Source organism: Plectropomus leopardus, chromosome 8 (assembly GCF_026936395.1).
Source record: "Plectropomus leopardus strain MGB_pleo_1.0 chromosome 8, ASM2693639v1, whole genome shotgun sequence".
NCBI classification, from domain to species: Eukaryota; Metazoa; Chordata; class Actinopteri; order Perciformes; family Serranidae; genus Plectropomus; species Plectropomus leopardus.
The window spans coordinates 35,850,270-35,865,599 of record NC_142183.1 but is presented as its reverse complement, the minus strand read 5'-3'; the positions used below and the strand labels follow the sequence as shown (position 1 = coordinate 35,865,599).

Genomic DNA, 15,330 nt, shown 5'->3' with positions numbered 1-15,330 from the left:
TTTCAAAAATCCAGTTCCTCTGCCTCTTGGTAGTACTCCTAATGGTATCTACAAGAAAAAGCTGTAAGTATAAATAATATGATAGACTCTGGGTGCAGATGCCTCGTGGGCCTGTTTATTATATATTTATCAGCTCATTGTTGAGTCCAAGTGGATGTCTTTGTCAAATCTGAAGAAGTTACATCAAGGTGTTCTTGAGATATTGCTTTCATAAAAATAAGACAACACAAGGTCACCATGACCTTGACGTTTGACCACCAAAATCTAATCAGTCCATCCTTGGGTTCAAATGAACTTGGATCCAAATTTGTAGAAATTCCTCAAAGTGTTCAGGAAATAATTCATTTACAAGAATGAAATGGATGCAAGGTCACGGTGAGCATGACCTATGACCACCAAAATCTAATCAGTTCATTCTTGAGTCAGGTAGATTTTTTGCTTAATTTGAATAAATTCCCTCAAAGTTTTCAAGGTATGGAAGCTAAGCAATGTTGTGCTCTGGAGGGTTCAGCAACTAAATATCTTTTAGCCACCAAAAAAAAAAAAATCCCACAAAAAAATGGTCGAACCTAGAAAAATCAATATCCGTGTACGCAACATTGAGAGTATTGTCATCGCCGTCCCTTTCCTTCAGACAGCCTGTTTTGACAGAAAGCCACAAACAGCTTCAGTTCGCCATCTTTGCTCTCGTCAAAGCCATCAGACCGCATTGACAAAAACAGTTATTTTAGCTCACTGAACACAGGAGCTGCTGATCTACAGCTACTTTGATCTGTTATTAGTTCGTTTTATTGTGTGACTTTGTTGAATTCAAATGGACTCTGCTCCCAAAGAATGTCCTATCTGCCATGGGATATTGAAAAGATACTGCAATAAAATAAAAATAAAATAGAAAACATAAGAGAAAGAGGATCAACACAGCTGCCCTTTGTGTGACATCACAAGTCTAAAAGTCTTCAATGTGCAGCAAGAGGATATTTTTAACTGATTACTTGACTGAGACAGCAGACTTGTATTTTGGACTCACTCAATGTGAGGTACTGCATTTGACAGGTTAGTGAGTTCATAGAAATTGTTTGAATGTGTATGTATTAGTGTATGTATACTTTTTTGTTATTGTGTAATTTCTAATACTGCACTCCTATTGTTACAACTTCTCCTGGAAGTGTGGTATGTTGTGACAATGTAGTTAAATCTATGAAATTTTAGTTATGTGATAGAGTTGTAGAAGATTTTAAAAAATGCTATTTGTAGTTGAGAAAAAAAAGTGTACATTGGGCCAAAATTTGAGAGCTCCAATACAAAAATTTAGCGAATTATAAGCAAGACCAAAAGTGTTACAATCAGCCCGGGTCTCCCTTAATTATCACAGGAACCTAATCAAATAAATATGAGCTTACATGTGCTCAAACAATTATTTGATTAACCCTTTGAAACCTGATCAAATTCATTTGATTTCTTTCCAAAACATGAAGGCACATGGCAATAAGCAACTGAACATCACATGGCCCAAAAATTGGCAAAAAAAGTTAAAAAAAAAAAAAAAGTTTCACAAAATTTAACTGAAAATAAGCCAAAAAAAGTCAAAAACAAACAAAAAAATGAATTTTTAAAAAAGCGCTGAAAATGAAAAAGGGTATACAAATTTGTTTAATATATTTGATTTAAAAAAAAATAGAATAATTATAAATAACAGTTTCTGGACATTTTCCCTATTTTTGGTATAATTTTCAAATACTCCTCTCCTTTTTTAAAAAACCAATGTTTAGGTATTTTGTAACCTTTTACTAATTTCTTGCAATTTTTGGGACATTTCTTCCCAATTTGGTCATTGCTTTCCTCCCATGTTTTCAAAATTTCAATTTGCTCACGTTTCAAAGATTCAAATAGCTTGTAAAATGAGTCTAAGTGCACCAAAACTAAACTGATATCATCAAATTTCACTGTGTTTGTTTATTATTTTACATATTTATTTATTGATGGAAAGGCTGAAGTTATTGCAATCATGCAACAGATTTTCAGAGTCCGTTCGTGATTTTGATCCACGGACGGAGTTACGAGCTTACACATGTCAGTGTTTGCGCCATGGATGTATTATAGTTTGCGCCCACTGTCGGTGGGGTTTGTCCTCGTGACGTCACGGCGGTCTGCGCTGTGACCCGCTGGCTCCGCTGCAGCGAAGAGGCGACGCGCCGGGAAGCTATCGGATAGCTAGAGACAAGCCGGAATCAAAACACTACTTCAGGGCCTGTATCCACGTTCACCCTTTACATTTCGGCGCAGGGGGTGACTGGGTGTCTGCAAAGTGATTTCCAGGGACTGAGGACTTGCAAACGCTTGTTTATGCGAGCAAAGTGAGCGTTTTGGCCTTGACAACTTGGCTAGCGTTAGGCCCAGCTAGTGCTAACGTTAGCCGTGGAGCTCACTTTTCGCTAGCAAAAGCAAAACAAGGTAAGGGGAGGAAACTCACTGCAGTAACACATTAGAAGGCTCCGATAGAACACAGGTCCAGATACAGAACTCGCAATTTACCCTTGTGGTCAGCCAGTGACAGGGTACTCCTTCAACCTTACGTTAAGTACGATGTATGTGTTTGCTAGCTACGTGCTAACTGTTTTCGAGCTTGTTAACCTTAATGCTAACCATTTCTGTGTTATTGGACTATGGGTGATCCCCTTTTAAACGAGAATGCAGAGTGAATACATTGGTGTGGCACTGAATGTGTGATGTTACATGATAAAGTGCATAATGTAGGCGGCAGTAGTGGCTAACTTAAGTCTTGTTAAGTAAGTGGCAGAAGTATTAGCTAATGAGTTAGCCGGAGAGTTTGTAGCTGCAGCTCCAGACTCAGCGAGCGCAGAGACGTGCCAGTGCGCTCAGAAAGTAAACATTAGCCTGTGTGGGTTAGTGTCCGTCAGATCTGCAAACACACCAGCACTGTCTGACATGATAGACAATGCCTGTGTTTTCAGTAACTCTTCCTGTTGTGAATTAGTCATGCTTTGGCATTTAGCCAGCAGTAACGTTACGGTTTCTCTTTGCGTTACTTTGAAGTGCATGTTTTCAGGATACGTGCCTTATTTGCAGGGAAGGATGCACATTCAAAACATCACTTTAAACCCATTAGTTGTCGTTTATAGCACACTATACCAAGCCCCTTACACACTGCTCAGCCTAACATACCGGGTCATAGTTGTAGCCATACATATATGGCTACAACTATGACCTACTACATATATATATATATATATATATATATATATATATATATATATATATAATATAATATGATATGATATCAAACTTTATTAACTTTATCAGCTGTGCAAATTGATGTTGTGTTTTTTTCCGAAAACATTGAGAGAAGACAAGGACTTGAGACATGGCCAAAAATAAGCCCAAAAAAAGTATTAAAAAAAAAAGTCTAACAAAATGGCCTAAAAGTAAGCAAAAAATATTGAAAATCAAAACAAAGCAAACACAAAAAAGGAAATTACCTAAAAACGTGCTGGAATTACAGAAATTACCTGTATTTATTTGGTTTATTTTGTTATGTTTTTTTTCTGTAAGATAATTCTAAATAGTAAAAAATGTATAACTCAGGTTTATCCCTGTTTAAAAAACCTGCGCGTGCACACTAATTTTGGTGGGTAGGGGGTATTATTGTAAGTTTGACCAAAAGTCTATGACTACGAAGTTGCATTTTCATTCAATGTAATGACATAACTGTTGAAAAAAAGAGCTACTTATTGGGTCACTTATAAGCCAAATTAAGCACAATATTACACTTACCAGAAGATGTTAGACTGTGGTGTGATGTGGTGTTCTTTCCTCACAACAAAGACCACAACCATACTGGGATTCAGTCATGAGGAGAGCCGCGGGGGCTTTCACATGACCCCCCTGCACACACACACACACACACACACACAGACACAGACACAGACACATACACATAACCAAAGCGTCTCAATCCTGACCCCATGTTCTTCTGTTTTGGTAGGAATGAGTGATGACTTCTGTGGTAGTGTCAGACGGTGGAGGGAACATAGTGGAGTATGTCACTGTGGTGGAGGAGCCCCAGCAGGTAAGCCCGTGTATCCTCACAACTGTTGCCCAGAGAAGTAAACAAAGCCTGTTACATTGTAAAAGTTTCCAAAAAAAGATACTGGAGGTTGTGCCAATGGTTGCAAAGTCTGTGGAACAAGAACAGTAGAGTTAATTCAGCTTTTCTCTATGATGGATGCTAGCTGAACAGTTTTTTTTCCCTCAGTTGGAATATTTCCAGCTGAGAAATTTGTCTGATGCCATGAAGCCAGGGTTGCACGATAAATCGGTGTGCTAACTATTGAGCAGAGTTAATAGACTAAATACCTGTTATATAGGTTATAGTCAAGAAGTAAGAATAGCCTATTAATTAATTTTTGGTACATAAAATGTAATTGATAATTAATGATTGTATAGCAATAGTGTGAAAATGAGCATGTCTCTACTAAGCTATAAAGGACCCACTACTTGAAATAAAAAGTCCATGAACAGGTTTTTGTGGGTGTGTGAACACAACGCACGCAGAGCTCTTCATGAGTAGTACTTTTTACTCACTGGCAGTTTTTTGAGTTTGAATCACAGGGTAAAGAATTGAGCAACAAACTGTTTGTTCATCACAGTCAAGGCTTCCTTTTAGTTGGTCTGTGGTCAGATCGATCAGTGGATTAGAGGAACAGCTGCTGCAGAGGCGAGAGAAAGCCAACTTTCTTTTGCCAGTCTGACCCAGTACTGGGCAGTGGGGTTTGAGGTTTCCATTGAAACACAGCCAGTTTCCTCTAAGTTTGTTTGGAAAAATGATAGACTACACTGAGACACTCTGCAGAGAGAGAGAGAGAGAGAGAGAGAGAGAGAGAGAGAGAGAGAGAGAGAGAGAGAGAGAGAGAGAGAAGTGCCTTAAGAACGTCGTGCTGTAACGCTGCCTCACGGCTCTGTATGTAAGATACAGCTGTCTGGTGGGGGAACAGAGTTGTTTCACCCTTAATCTGCAATGGGAGGTCGTAACAGCGCCAGAGAGAGTGTGTGTGTGTGTCATCTAGCACCTAAATCAAAGAAGAAGAACAGCAGCGATAAATGTTTGAGAAAACTATGAGAGTCAGGAGCTCCTTACCCTCAGAGCAGAGGACAAGATGAGCCATCATACAACAGGACACAAAATTATTGTTATTGACATGTAATGCCTTTGTTATTGTTTAGAAAGTGCTGCTGACGCTTATGTTGTATGTCAGTCTGGAGGCTGATGCTGTTGTGTTATATGTCATGCCTCTTTTTTATTGTGGGATGCTGGGATGCAGAGTGTAATCACAAACTGGAGCAGAATGATGCTGCCATTTTTTGGTTCTGTGTAAAACTGCAAAGGAGGCATAAAGAAGGTCTTCATAGCATATCTATCGCGCCATTCTTGGAGAGAGGGGAAAGTGCAGCTTAAAAAAATGGAGTGGCAAGTGCTGATATTGTGACAGTGCACCACAAATATCTGAAAGTGTGGGAACCCCTGCAGTAATTGTTGGTCTGAGGTTAATTTCTAGTAGACACATCAGATTACACAAATGTTGGACACTACCTTTTAGGTTCATGACATGTCTGTGATGTGAAAAATGAGAGGTCAGCTTCATTTAGCCTTTCATCGATATGGGTGATTTCCAGGAGTATTTGGTGATGTGAAATGTCCAGATATGCAGTGTGAGGCAGTAGATGTTGAGATAAATTGGCCAAGCCAAGAGTTATCCAGCACAGGCTCCACAGAAAATACAAGCAGCATGCGAAGAAACCCAAAGAGGGAATACAGAAGTTATTTTGTCTGAGAAAATATAGTTCCAATGATAATGGCTGTGTGACAGCGTGATAGAACCGTTTAAGAATTTCAGTTTTCTTGGACTGGTATTGTATAGGACTTTCCAGCTAGTGTATGCAATACACTGACTGTACATAAATATCTCATAAAGCCCCTCTTTATAAAACCTGAACTATCCCTTTAAAGTGATCAAATCTATTAAGAAAATTGTTAGACCGGCTGCCAGTACAGATCAAGATCAGATCTCACTGGCCTTACTATAGTATTCAGGCGCCTGTATGCAGTGCACATGTTTTATTTCATAATTTAAGGAGATAGTGTTAAAAAGAAAAATAAGTTCATGGGCTAAAAACACCACAGCACAGGAAACAGGTAAGTCTGCTTTCACACAACATTCATTCATTTTCTTATTTGTTCATCAGTTGTATCAGTAACAATTACCTTCTGCTCACCAGAGAAATGGCTGCGATCTGTGAACACACTGACCTCACTGACAATCTCCCTTTTTCACATCAGTGCGAGCAGCAGCCCACTGAGGAGGAGGAGGAGGAGGAGGAGGAAGAAGAGGTGGTTCAGCAGGAAGTGGAGGCGGTGATCGTGGGTGGGGAAGAGGTGGAGGGAGATGTGGAGGAGGAGGAAGGTGTGGTGCTGCAGGAGGAGGGCTGTCCAGCTGTGATCGTGGAGGAGGTGCCCAGTGCCCAGGTGGAGGAGTGCTACTCAGCACAAGTCCTGGTGTACGACGATGAGACGTACCTGATGCAGGACGTGGCTGAGGAGCAGGAGGTGGTTACAGAGGTGGCTGAGACGGGTAAGGACCAGTTGTCTCGTTTATCACATCTAACTGATAGAACCGTAAATAGATATAGAGATAATTGTGCCTTTGATGAAAGAGAAACACAGACTATTCGCTCACAATGTTAGCAGAGAGCAGGAAAAAAACGCAGACACAAGCGAGTCTCTCATGTTAGCTCCTCCTACCCTCTGTAGCAGTCCAACCAATGATGGGTGATGGAAATAGAGCCACTACCTGTGCACCACTTGTGATTTTTTTCTCAGCAATGTCACCACAGACACACAATTCATAGTGCTGCCAACGCAGCAGCTTTCAACAGTTGACTCAGGCCACGTTTAGATGAGAACAGCCTTACTAAAGATGGAACAGTCTTTCCTTTGCATTTTTAAAAAAAAATATGTTCTTATGACAACATTGTGAAAACAATCCCCATGTACACTGATTGACAAAAACAACCAAAAACGCTGTAGGCCAGTGGCTGGCAGTGTAACTTTGTAATGACACACCATAGAAGAACGCCATGAGCATACGCGAAGGGCGGCCGTGACTTTATTGTTCTCCACAGGAGGTTCACAATGCCAGTTTACACAGCGACAGAAGGGATAGCATTTTCAAAAAATTACAGTCTGGAACCTGATTTCAAAAGTTTATATTTTAAGGCCCCCAAAATGCTTTTGTCTGTGAAAAAAAGGCCATACCACAATAAATGGTTAATGTTTCATGCAAGAACCGCTGCCATGTAAATGGCCTCTCAATCACCAATGTGTGAAGATATTCAGCAATAGATATTGACACAGCAGATATTAAATTCAGGTCCTAGACAGTATTACTTAAACCCTATGAAACCTCAGCAAATTGGCTTTATTTCTTTCAAACGCTTGGGAAGAAGGCTAAAAGCAATTTGACAAGAAATTGTGCAAAAATCTGCAAGAAAGAAGAAAATTAGACTTAAAAATATGAAAAATAAGTTTTTTTTCTGCAACACAATTTAAATAAACAATTATAAGAATTATTAATATAGTTTAGCTGGACATTTTCTCCTATTTGATAATATGTTTAGGGTTCTCACAGTCCTGGAAACCTGGAAAAGTCCTGGAATTTCACATTTTCCAGGGCTGTAAAAGTCATGGAATAAGGATAAAGCTCTGAAAGTTTTTGGAAGTCATTGAATGTTGTTATGTGTAATGAAATTGTTACATTAATCTTCCATGAATAACCCCACACGTGATGTGGCATAATAGCACATTCATTTTCTAAAGCTGTCAGTGTATCATGGCTCTTATATTTGCTGATATGTGACATTTTGTTCACTATCACGTACCTTTCGCCCGGCGTTCTGTCTTTGCCTTCATGTATGCCAGCTAGCTGAAATTAGGTTTGAATAGAATTTGATATGTCTGAAAAATGCTGGTCAAGTGGGTCAAGAAAAAAATGTTGTTATGGGTCCTTGAATAGTCATGGAAACGTTTTGAGATTTTGTCCATGAAAATGTGTGGGAACCCTGTATTTAATATCCACACCCCAGCCCAGTTCCATGAACAAATCTAGACAGATCTCTCATTTGACTTAAATGCGCACATGCTTTGTGTCAGTAATACTCAACTAGAGTTAATGCCACTTACTCATTAGACAGTTTCTTTTCACGAGAGCTGCTGTTGATGTGTATGACAGCAGCAGACTGCCCTCTGCTGGCCAGAAGCTGCTGTCCACCATCGAAACAGGAGCACTGTAAACAGGAAGGGAGGAGCGCACCGCCTCTACAAGCCTGAAACCAGGAAGTCAGCATTTCAAAATAGTAGAGGTTGCAGCGCCATGCTGTTTTCTCAGCAGAAACAGGATCTGTGTGTTATATGATGCCACAGAGTTTGCTCAGTTAGCATGTGTTGCACAGGTGTGTGTGCTGACAGCCTTTTTTTCTCTGCTCCTCTTCTCAGTGGAGATGTCGGGTCATGACATGGTGTGTTTTGACAAAACGTTTGAAGCAGCTGAGGCGCTTCTCCACATGGAGTCTCCGGGAGGATTGCACAATGAACGCAACACAGGTAAACACACCTGTCAGTCAGCCTGAGGATCGAATTTTTTTTCGAAATGAAAAGTTAAAATGCTTGTGTTTCCTGTAATACAACAACAGACATGTAGTTGTGGGGTACATAATATCACATAATCACAAATGTGTCTGCATGAATAGAATCTGTCAAAATGCAGTTGTTTGTCCTCCCAAAATTCAAAACAGTCAGTAAAAGAAAACTTTGTACATTAGACTCGATCTCCATCATAAACATTCAGCTATATGCTAATTCCATACAAACATGGTTTTTAAAGGTGATATTTATTGGTTAACAGCTACATAATTGGCCAGTTACTGTAATAATGACAGAGTGCTGCTCAGTCATAGTATGCAGTGATGCTGTGTCTCATGTCTCTGAATTCACATCACAAATTCACATCTGAAAGAAAGCAGTCAACTCACTATTGATGCATCCAGGGGACACACCCTCTTATTTTTCCTTGATAATGCTACTTTGTGAACCAAAAGTCCATTTTAAAATCATTAAATCAAATTTAGACATAAAAACTCACACTGTTCAAAAGTTTTTATTAGATTCTGAGAAAGTATTCAATTATATTAGTAAATGTTAATATGAATATAAATGAAGTTAAATAAATTGACATTCTGATTTGGGATTTTATTTGTTTAGTGTCCAGATATATTTTTAACATACATGAATTTAATCATAGCTATAACGTATAACATGAGCTCAATGTGTCAACAAACACACATTTTATTGGGGAGCACCTGTAGGTCCTGGGGACCAGTGATCATTACACTGCTGCTGACAGTAGTGCGGTGTAGCTGCTGAAGCTAATGGTAATGTTATGCAGTTAGTCAGCCACACTCTATTTGATGTGTCCCAAATACACACCCACCCATCGCTCTCTCCCTGTCACTCCACCACACACTAGCCTCACACACACTACACTACTCTTGACATACAACATATGCGTCACACTGTGTCAACAGCGTGTCTGCATGCTCATTGGTGGCACACACACAGCAGCATGCTAAATCTTGGAGGCATCTTAATGAGGAACATTGTGCTTGTGTGTGACCCCAGCAGAGGATGTGATGATGGAGACGGTGGTGGAGGTGTCTACAGAGTGTGGGCCCATCGAGGAGGAATCCTTCCCCATCCCTCCTGACTGTGAACCTGCTGCCAAGAAGAAGAAAGGAGGTCAGTGTTACTTCCATAAGTGACTCCCTGAGGCTTCATGTAAAACCAATTTTACATTCACAGTCGTTAGTGCTGGAGGATACGCAGCTTCTTACGAGTTCTTGAGCTGTTGCTTTATGCTACAGTCACAAGCTATTTGAGTGTGCAACAGACAGGGTCCTTTCCAACACGATACCCCAACTCCAAGCATCCTCCACCCGGCTCCTCTCCTCGCGTCTTAGTCCCTCCCACAGAGGATGCGAGCTGAGGAGTCGAGGAGGAGACGTGAGGAGATAGGAGGGGAAGCTGTGAATTGGGAAATGCTCGGTCCCACAGCGTCTGTCCGGAGCGACGTCAGTAACAGATGACATGCAGCACAGCTGATCAGCTGTCAGACTGACAGGGAGAGAAGAATCCTTTCAAATCTGATTCATATAGAGATCAGAGTTCTAATTATTTAGGCCATTTATTTCCTTGTGTTATTTATCTGCACAGTTATACACCACACAGCCTCTCTGTGTAAGAGTGTGTGTTAGTGATGACACACACCCCCCCTTCAGGTGAACTTATTGAAAAATATCGCAGAATTTGGGCAGGCGGGTCATAAAGTGACAGCAGGATTCAGAGTAATTTATTAATCCGCTCTCTCCTCTCTGTCACACAGCAGCAGCTTCATCATCAGCTGCTGCGCTGCGTTATTCTGCATCTGAGCAGGAACATCTGTTCAGTCCTACACATTTAGATTCATTTCTCTGGTCATAATGTGCAGTATAAATATTTCCCTCTGCACATACGAAGGTCTAACAGCGTGTTTTAATATCAGGGAATCGTCTCTGTGTCCACACTGAATAGGCAATATTAAATAAACACATAAACAAACCTCTGTAGGATATCAGCTGTGAGCACGAGATCATACTGGAGATGTAATCACATGGAGGAGGTGAGAGGTGTGTAGACACACACGGTTTCAGTGTGTGCGGTTCGGGTTCAGGTCATTGATTATTGCACGTTAACGGGTCGGCCGGTGGATTAGTTCTAATAAAGGGCAGCCTAACCCGTGCATCATTTACTGTAACGTCAATTTAAAACAACAAAAACATAAAAGGCCTCAGTGGAATAAGCTGCTGATTTGCGTGATGCCGGAACACTTAAAATTAAAATATCCAAAAACTTCCTTACTGTTTTATCACACACAATTAGACGGCGCATTAAATCAGGCCTACATTTCATCATGTGAAGGCGTTCTGTGATATTATAGATCTCTTGACTCCGCAGAATGAGCACTGAGAGATTAAACTGTGAATAAATAAAGACGCGTATGGAGGTACGGCAAATATATGACACAATGCAAATGAAAAATCTCCATGATCCTCGGGGAGCTCTGTAGTCTCACCACTCGATGAAAGACTCCTGTGGTAGGATACACTGTTGTATCCTCGCTCTGGGCTCCTCCAGAAGCCTCCTCTCTCCTCCATCCTCGCCTCCTCCAGGTGCATTTGTGCAGTTGGAAGATCCTTCAAGATGGCAGAGGGGAAACTAGTTCTGGGTCACCGGTGGAGGAAGGAAGAGAGGACGCATAAATTGCCATGTTGGAAAGGACCCGCAGTGTTGAGGAGCGACATGTAATTAATGTAATAAACATAAATGTAATCAGTTACCGAGTTACTGTGTATGTGTTTGTTTTGAGTGCAGGTGGACGCAAGCCCAAGACACACCAGCCTGCTTCAAACGGCTCCTTTGACCTCGGGATCAAGAAGAGAACGAGAGAGGGCAAAGGTTTGTCCCAGTTCTGAGCTCAAATCATTATTACATACATTATGCGTCTTTTTTTAATAAACATAATAGGGATTCACAGATAATAATGCTGAGCAGATACCAATGTCTAAATGAACAATTTGGCCAAAAGCCAATAGTAATGTTTTGTTGTTGTTTATTTGCTTTTGTTGTTGTTTCTACCCATGTTTGTGCCAGGGAGTCAAAGAAATCTTTAAAAAAAATTGTCAGTTCTCCATTATATTACCTTTTGAATGAGCAAAAATTCAATTGTATAGATCTGTGAAACAACCTTGAAAATAGCCTTTTACACAAAAAACATTACATTATTAAAACATTACACACACACACACACACACACACACACACACACACACACACACACACACACACACACTGCTATTAGTATGGGTCATCTTACCTGCCAATAGGCTGATTGCAGTCAGGAAGGTGAATATCTGGTGATGCTGATGTTATGCAGATGAATGGGAGCATCCCCACAATGTAATAAAATGTTGCCACACTTTTTTTTTTTCACTTGATGTGCTTTGTTTCGTCAAGGCAACACCACCTATCTGTGGGAGTTCCTGCTGGAGCTGCTGCAGGACAAAAACACCTGCCCTCGCTACATCAAGTGGATGCAGAGGGAGAAGGGCATCTTCAAACTGGTCGACTCCAAAGCCGTGTCCAAGCTGTGGGGGAAACACAAGAACAAGCCCGACATGAACTACGAGACCATGGGCCGAGCCCTGAGGTCAGCCGTCCTCTCCACTAACTCACCAACACAACTGTTTCTCTCAGACATGGAAAGCACAGCTGAAGTAATGCCTGCCTCTGTGTGTGTGTAGGTATTACTACCAGCGGGGCATCCTGGCTAAAGTGGAGGGGCAGCGACTGGCCTACCAGTTCAAAGACATGCCCAAGAATATCCGGGTGATAGATGACGAGGAGGACGGGGAGGAGCTGGAGGACAGCGAGGGTGTTGTATCTGGCCAGCACCCGGCTAACCAGCATGGCCCTGCCAGCCTGGGCACCAACTCCCCCGCTGCCAGCCAGCCTCAGCAGACCTACGTCACTGTCATCCCCAGCAACGCCGCCACCAGGTCTCTACTCACTGTTTCTCATGACGTGTCACCATGTGGGTTATATGTATAAACACGTCCTCAGTGGTTTTCCACACATGGCTCATCTCATCTGAGAGAACAGAAGCGTTAAATAATCCTGCTCTCATCCAGCTAGCTTGGTTCTTAAGAGCTGGTTAAATGATTGATTTGCAGTCTCGAATGAGGTTACCTTAACCCTTCGAAAAATGAGCATTTTGGCTTGATTTCTTTCAAAAAATATGGGAGGAAGGCAGTAAGCAATGAAGGAAGAAATGACCAAAAAATGTGTAAGAATTTAGTAAAAAATTACTAAAAAATGTTACCTGAAAATCAGTAGCAAAAAAAAAAATAAGGCAATGACTTGGAAAAAAGTGCTAAAAAATTATAACATTTTGTAACATAATTTAAACATGTAATTATGATCATTGGAAATGTAGCTTTTTCAAAATATTTTTTTTTAAATCTACAATTTTCTTGCAGTTTGTGGCACATTTCTTGCCAAGTTTCTCATTGCCTTTTTCATGTTTTAGAAAGAATTTGCACTAACGTGCTTATGGTCAAATGGTCTAAATACTTGTGAAAAGTGTCTGAAAGCAGCACAACACAAATGATGTAGCTCCAGGTACCTCGTGCTTCAAAATAAAGGGAATATGAGAAGAGAGTTAAAGTCATATTTTGTAATTGTCTGAGGCTGAGGAAAGAATTGCTGTTAGCAAAACTCATTTGTTTGCAACAATAATTTGAATTGGTCTGCTTTTAAGTTATTGTATTTTCTAGCCTGTTTCATCATGCTCAGTAAAAATGTAATTTATTGTCAAATTACATCATATAATCAGGATTTTGCCATAACTAAAAATTAAAAGAAAGCAGTTCTCTGTGCCTTATGTCCAGTTCAGACCAAAGAGATGAAATGGTTTAAGAACGTTGCAGACAGACGTTGCAGTGTGGCCGGCCTCAAAACAGCTGCTGATGGCGTGTTTGCATGATGCAGCATTCACTGACAATAACTTCCTGTCCTCGCCAAACCCATCTCCTTTACATCCCCCTGACCGTTGACAGGTTTGCTCGTCCCCGTCCTCATGCTGTTTAGTTGTTGAACGGTGGGTTGCTGCTGCTCGCTGTATGTGCGCAGTGATTGAAACGAAAACTTGGTGAAATTGTGTTTCTTAGTGCCCCTGACTCCTTGCAGCTAAAACTAGCATGTTTACATGTATTTAAAAGTCCAGTTTTAGTTGGACTAACACAATAACTGGTCTTTTTCTAACCTCGTGTAAACGCACAGGCTGTGTCTCGTGTGTAAAGGCGTGTTGTGTACCTCAGCTGTGTGTGACGCTGTGGGGAGCAGACGTGTCATCAGTGTTCTTGCTGCATTCTCTCCTGCAGGCCCATCCGAGCCATGCCAGTGGTCATGACCAACTCCCTCGGTCAGGTGACGTTAAACTCCTCCCCCATCCTCACCACCACAGGAGTCCCAGTAACGGTAGCCAACGCCTCTGCCGGCGCTCCCCCGAAACTGGTCATCCAGGCCCTGCCCACAATGCTGCCCGCGGGCTCCAAAGCCGGAGAGAAGATCACCATCATCACCATCCCCGCCAACCAGCTGGCCACGCTCATGCAGGCCAACCCGTCAGGCCAGGTCACGCAGCTCATCCAGGCTAAACCCGTCGCCACACAGTTAGCGCACGCCGCCACCAAACCGGCCACCACCGCCCCTACGGTCCAGCTAACGGCGGGCCGGCCCACGCCGCAGCTCATTCTGGCTAAACCGGCAGCGGTGGCCCAGCCGCTGCCTCAGCTCTCTGTCCAGGTCAGCCAGCCTCACCCTGCCCCGCCCAAAACCCCCACGCAGCCCCCGAAGCCCCCCAGCAGTCAGCCCCAAGCAGCACAATCAGAGGTGGCAGCAGAGGCTCCGCCTCCCTCCAGCCCGCCAGCAGCAGCAGAAAGCAGCTCGTCCTGAGTGCTCCGCCCTGAGCCGGGGCCCGGGGGGGGCAGGAAGTGACTGTGGACACTGCTGAGGAAGTGCAGGACACATCCCGCCCCCCGTCACAGAGCAGAGCTGCTCTCTGATTGGCTCAAACGGTCAGCCTGCTCTCAGGGTGCAGCTGCTGAAGCCCCACACAGGATGAAAGGGACTCATGTACAAACACACACACACACACACACACACACACACACACACACACACACACACACACACTCACTCAGAGAGAAGACATGGGCAGCCTTAGACTGTAAAAGAAAGAACTCCTTTTTGTAATCAAAGGTAATGTAAAGCCTGACGGGACTTTGTTGTAAACATGTGTACAAAGCATTTTTTGATACTCAGCAGCAGGTATGTATCAGTCCACACGTAGTTTGACTTCATGTGTTTGTTTGCTCTTTGTTTCAGTCTGCAGAGTTCTGTTACTCCACAGCACTTTTTTACTGTTGATAAAAAGGGAGTGAAAGGATGTCTGCGTCCACATTTCACAACTAAACGCTGTGCTCCACATCTGAAGTATAATATACTATTTTTTCTTGTACTATCAGTGTATTGAAGTAGATTTTACTGAAATATGTATTATAAAAAAAACAACAATGTGAATTAAACGGGACTGTTGTCTTATTCAG

General features: G+C 42.0%; 1 protein-coding gene across 3 annotated transcripts; it reads left to right on the top strand.

The window, feature by feature from the left end:
• The first annotated feature begins 2,122 nt into the window (after nt 1-2,122).
• elf2a (E74-like factor 2a (ets domain transcription factor)) lies at nt 2,123-15,314 on the top strand. 3 transcript variants are annotated; one of them, XM_088081397.1, is made up of 9 exons: nt 2,123-2,354; nt 4,004-4,087; nt 6,356-6,647; nt 8,567-8,674; nt 9,749-9,865; nt 11,537-11,620; nt 12,179-12,371; nt 12,466-12,720; nt 14,104-15,314. In XM_088081397.1, exons 2-9 carry the CDS (start codon nt 4,013-4,015, stop codon nt 14,675-14,677), a joined length of 1,698 nt encoding a protein of 565 aa, XP_087937523.1. In that variant the 5' UTR covers nt 2,123-2,354; nt 4,004-4,012; the 3' UTR covers nt 14,678-15,314. The 3 variants fall into 3 exon arrangements, with proteins under 3 accessions (XP_087937523.1, XP_042349461.2, XP_042349460.2); XM_042493527.2 differs by having other exon boundaries at nt 2,123-2,451; nt 9,752-9,865; XM_042493526.2 differs by having other exon boundaries at nt 2,124-2,451.
• Nucleotides 15,315-15,330: the final 16 nt, after the last annotated feature.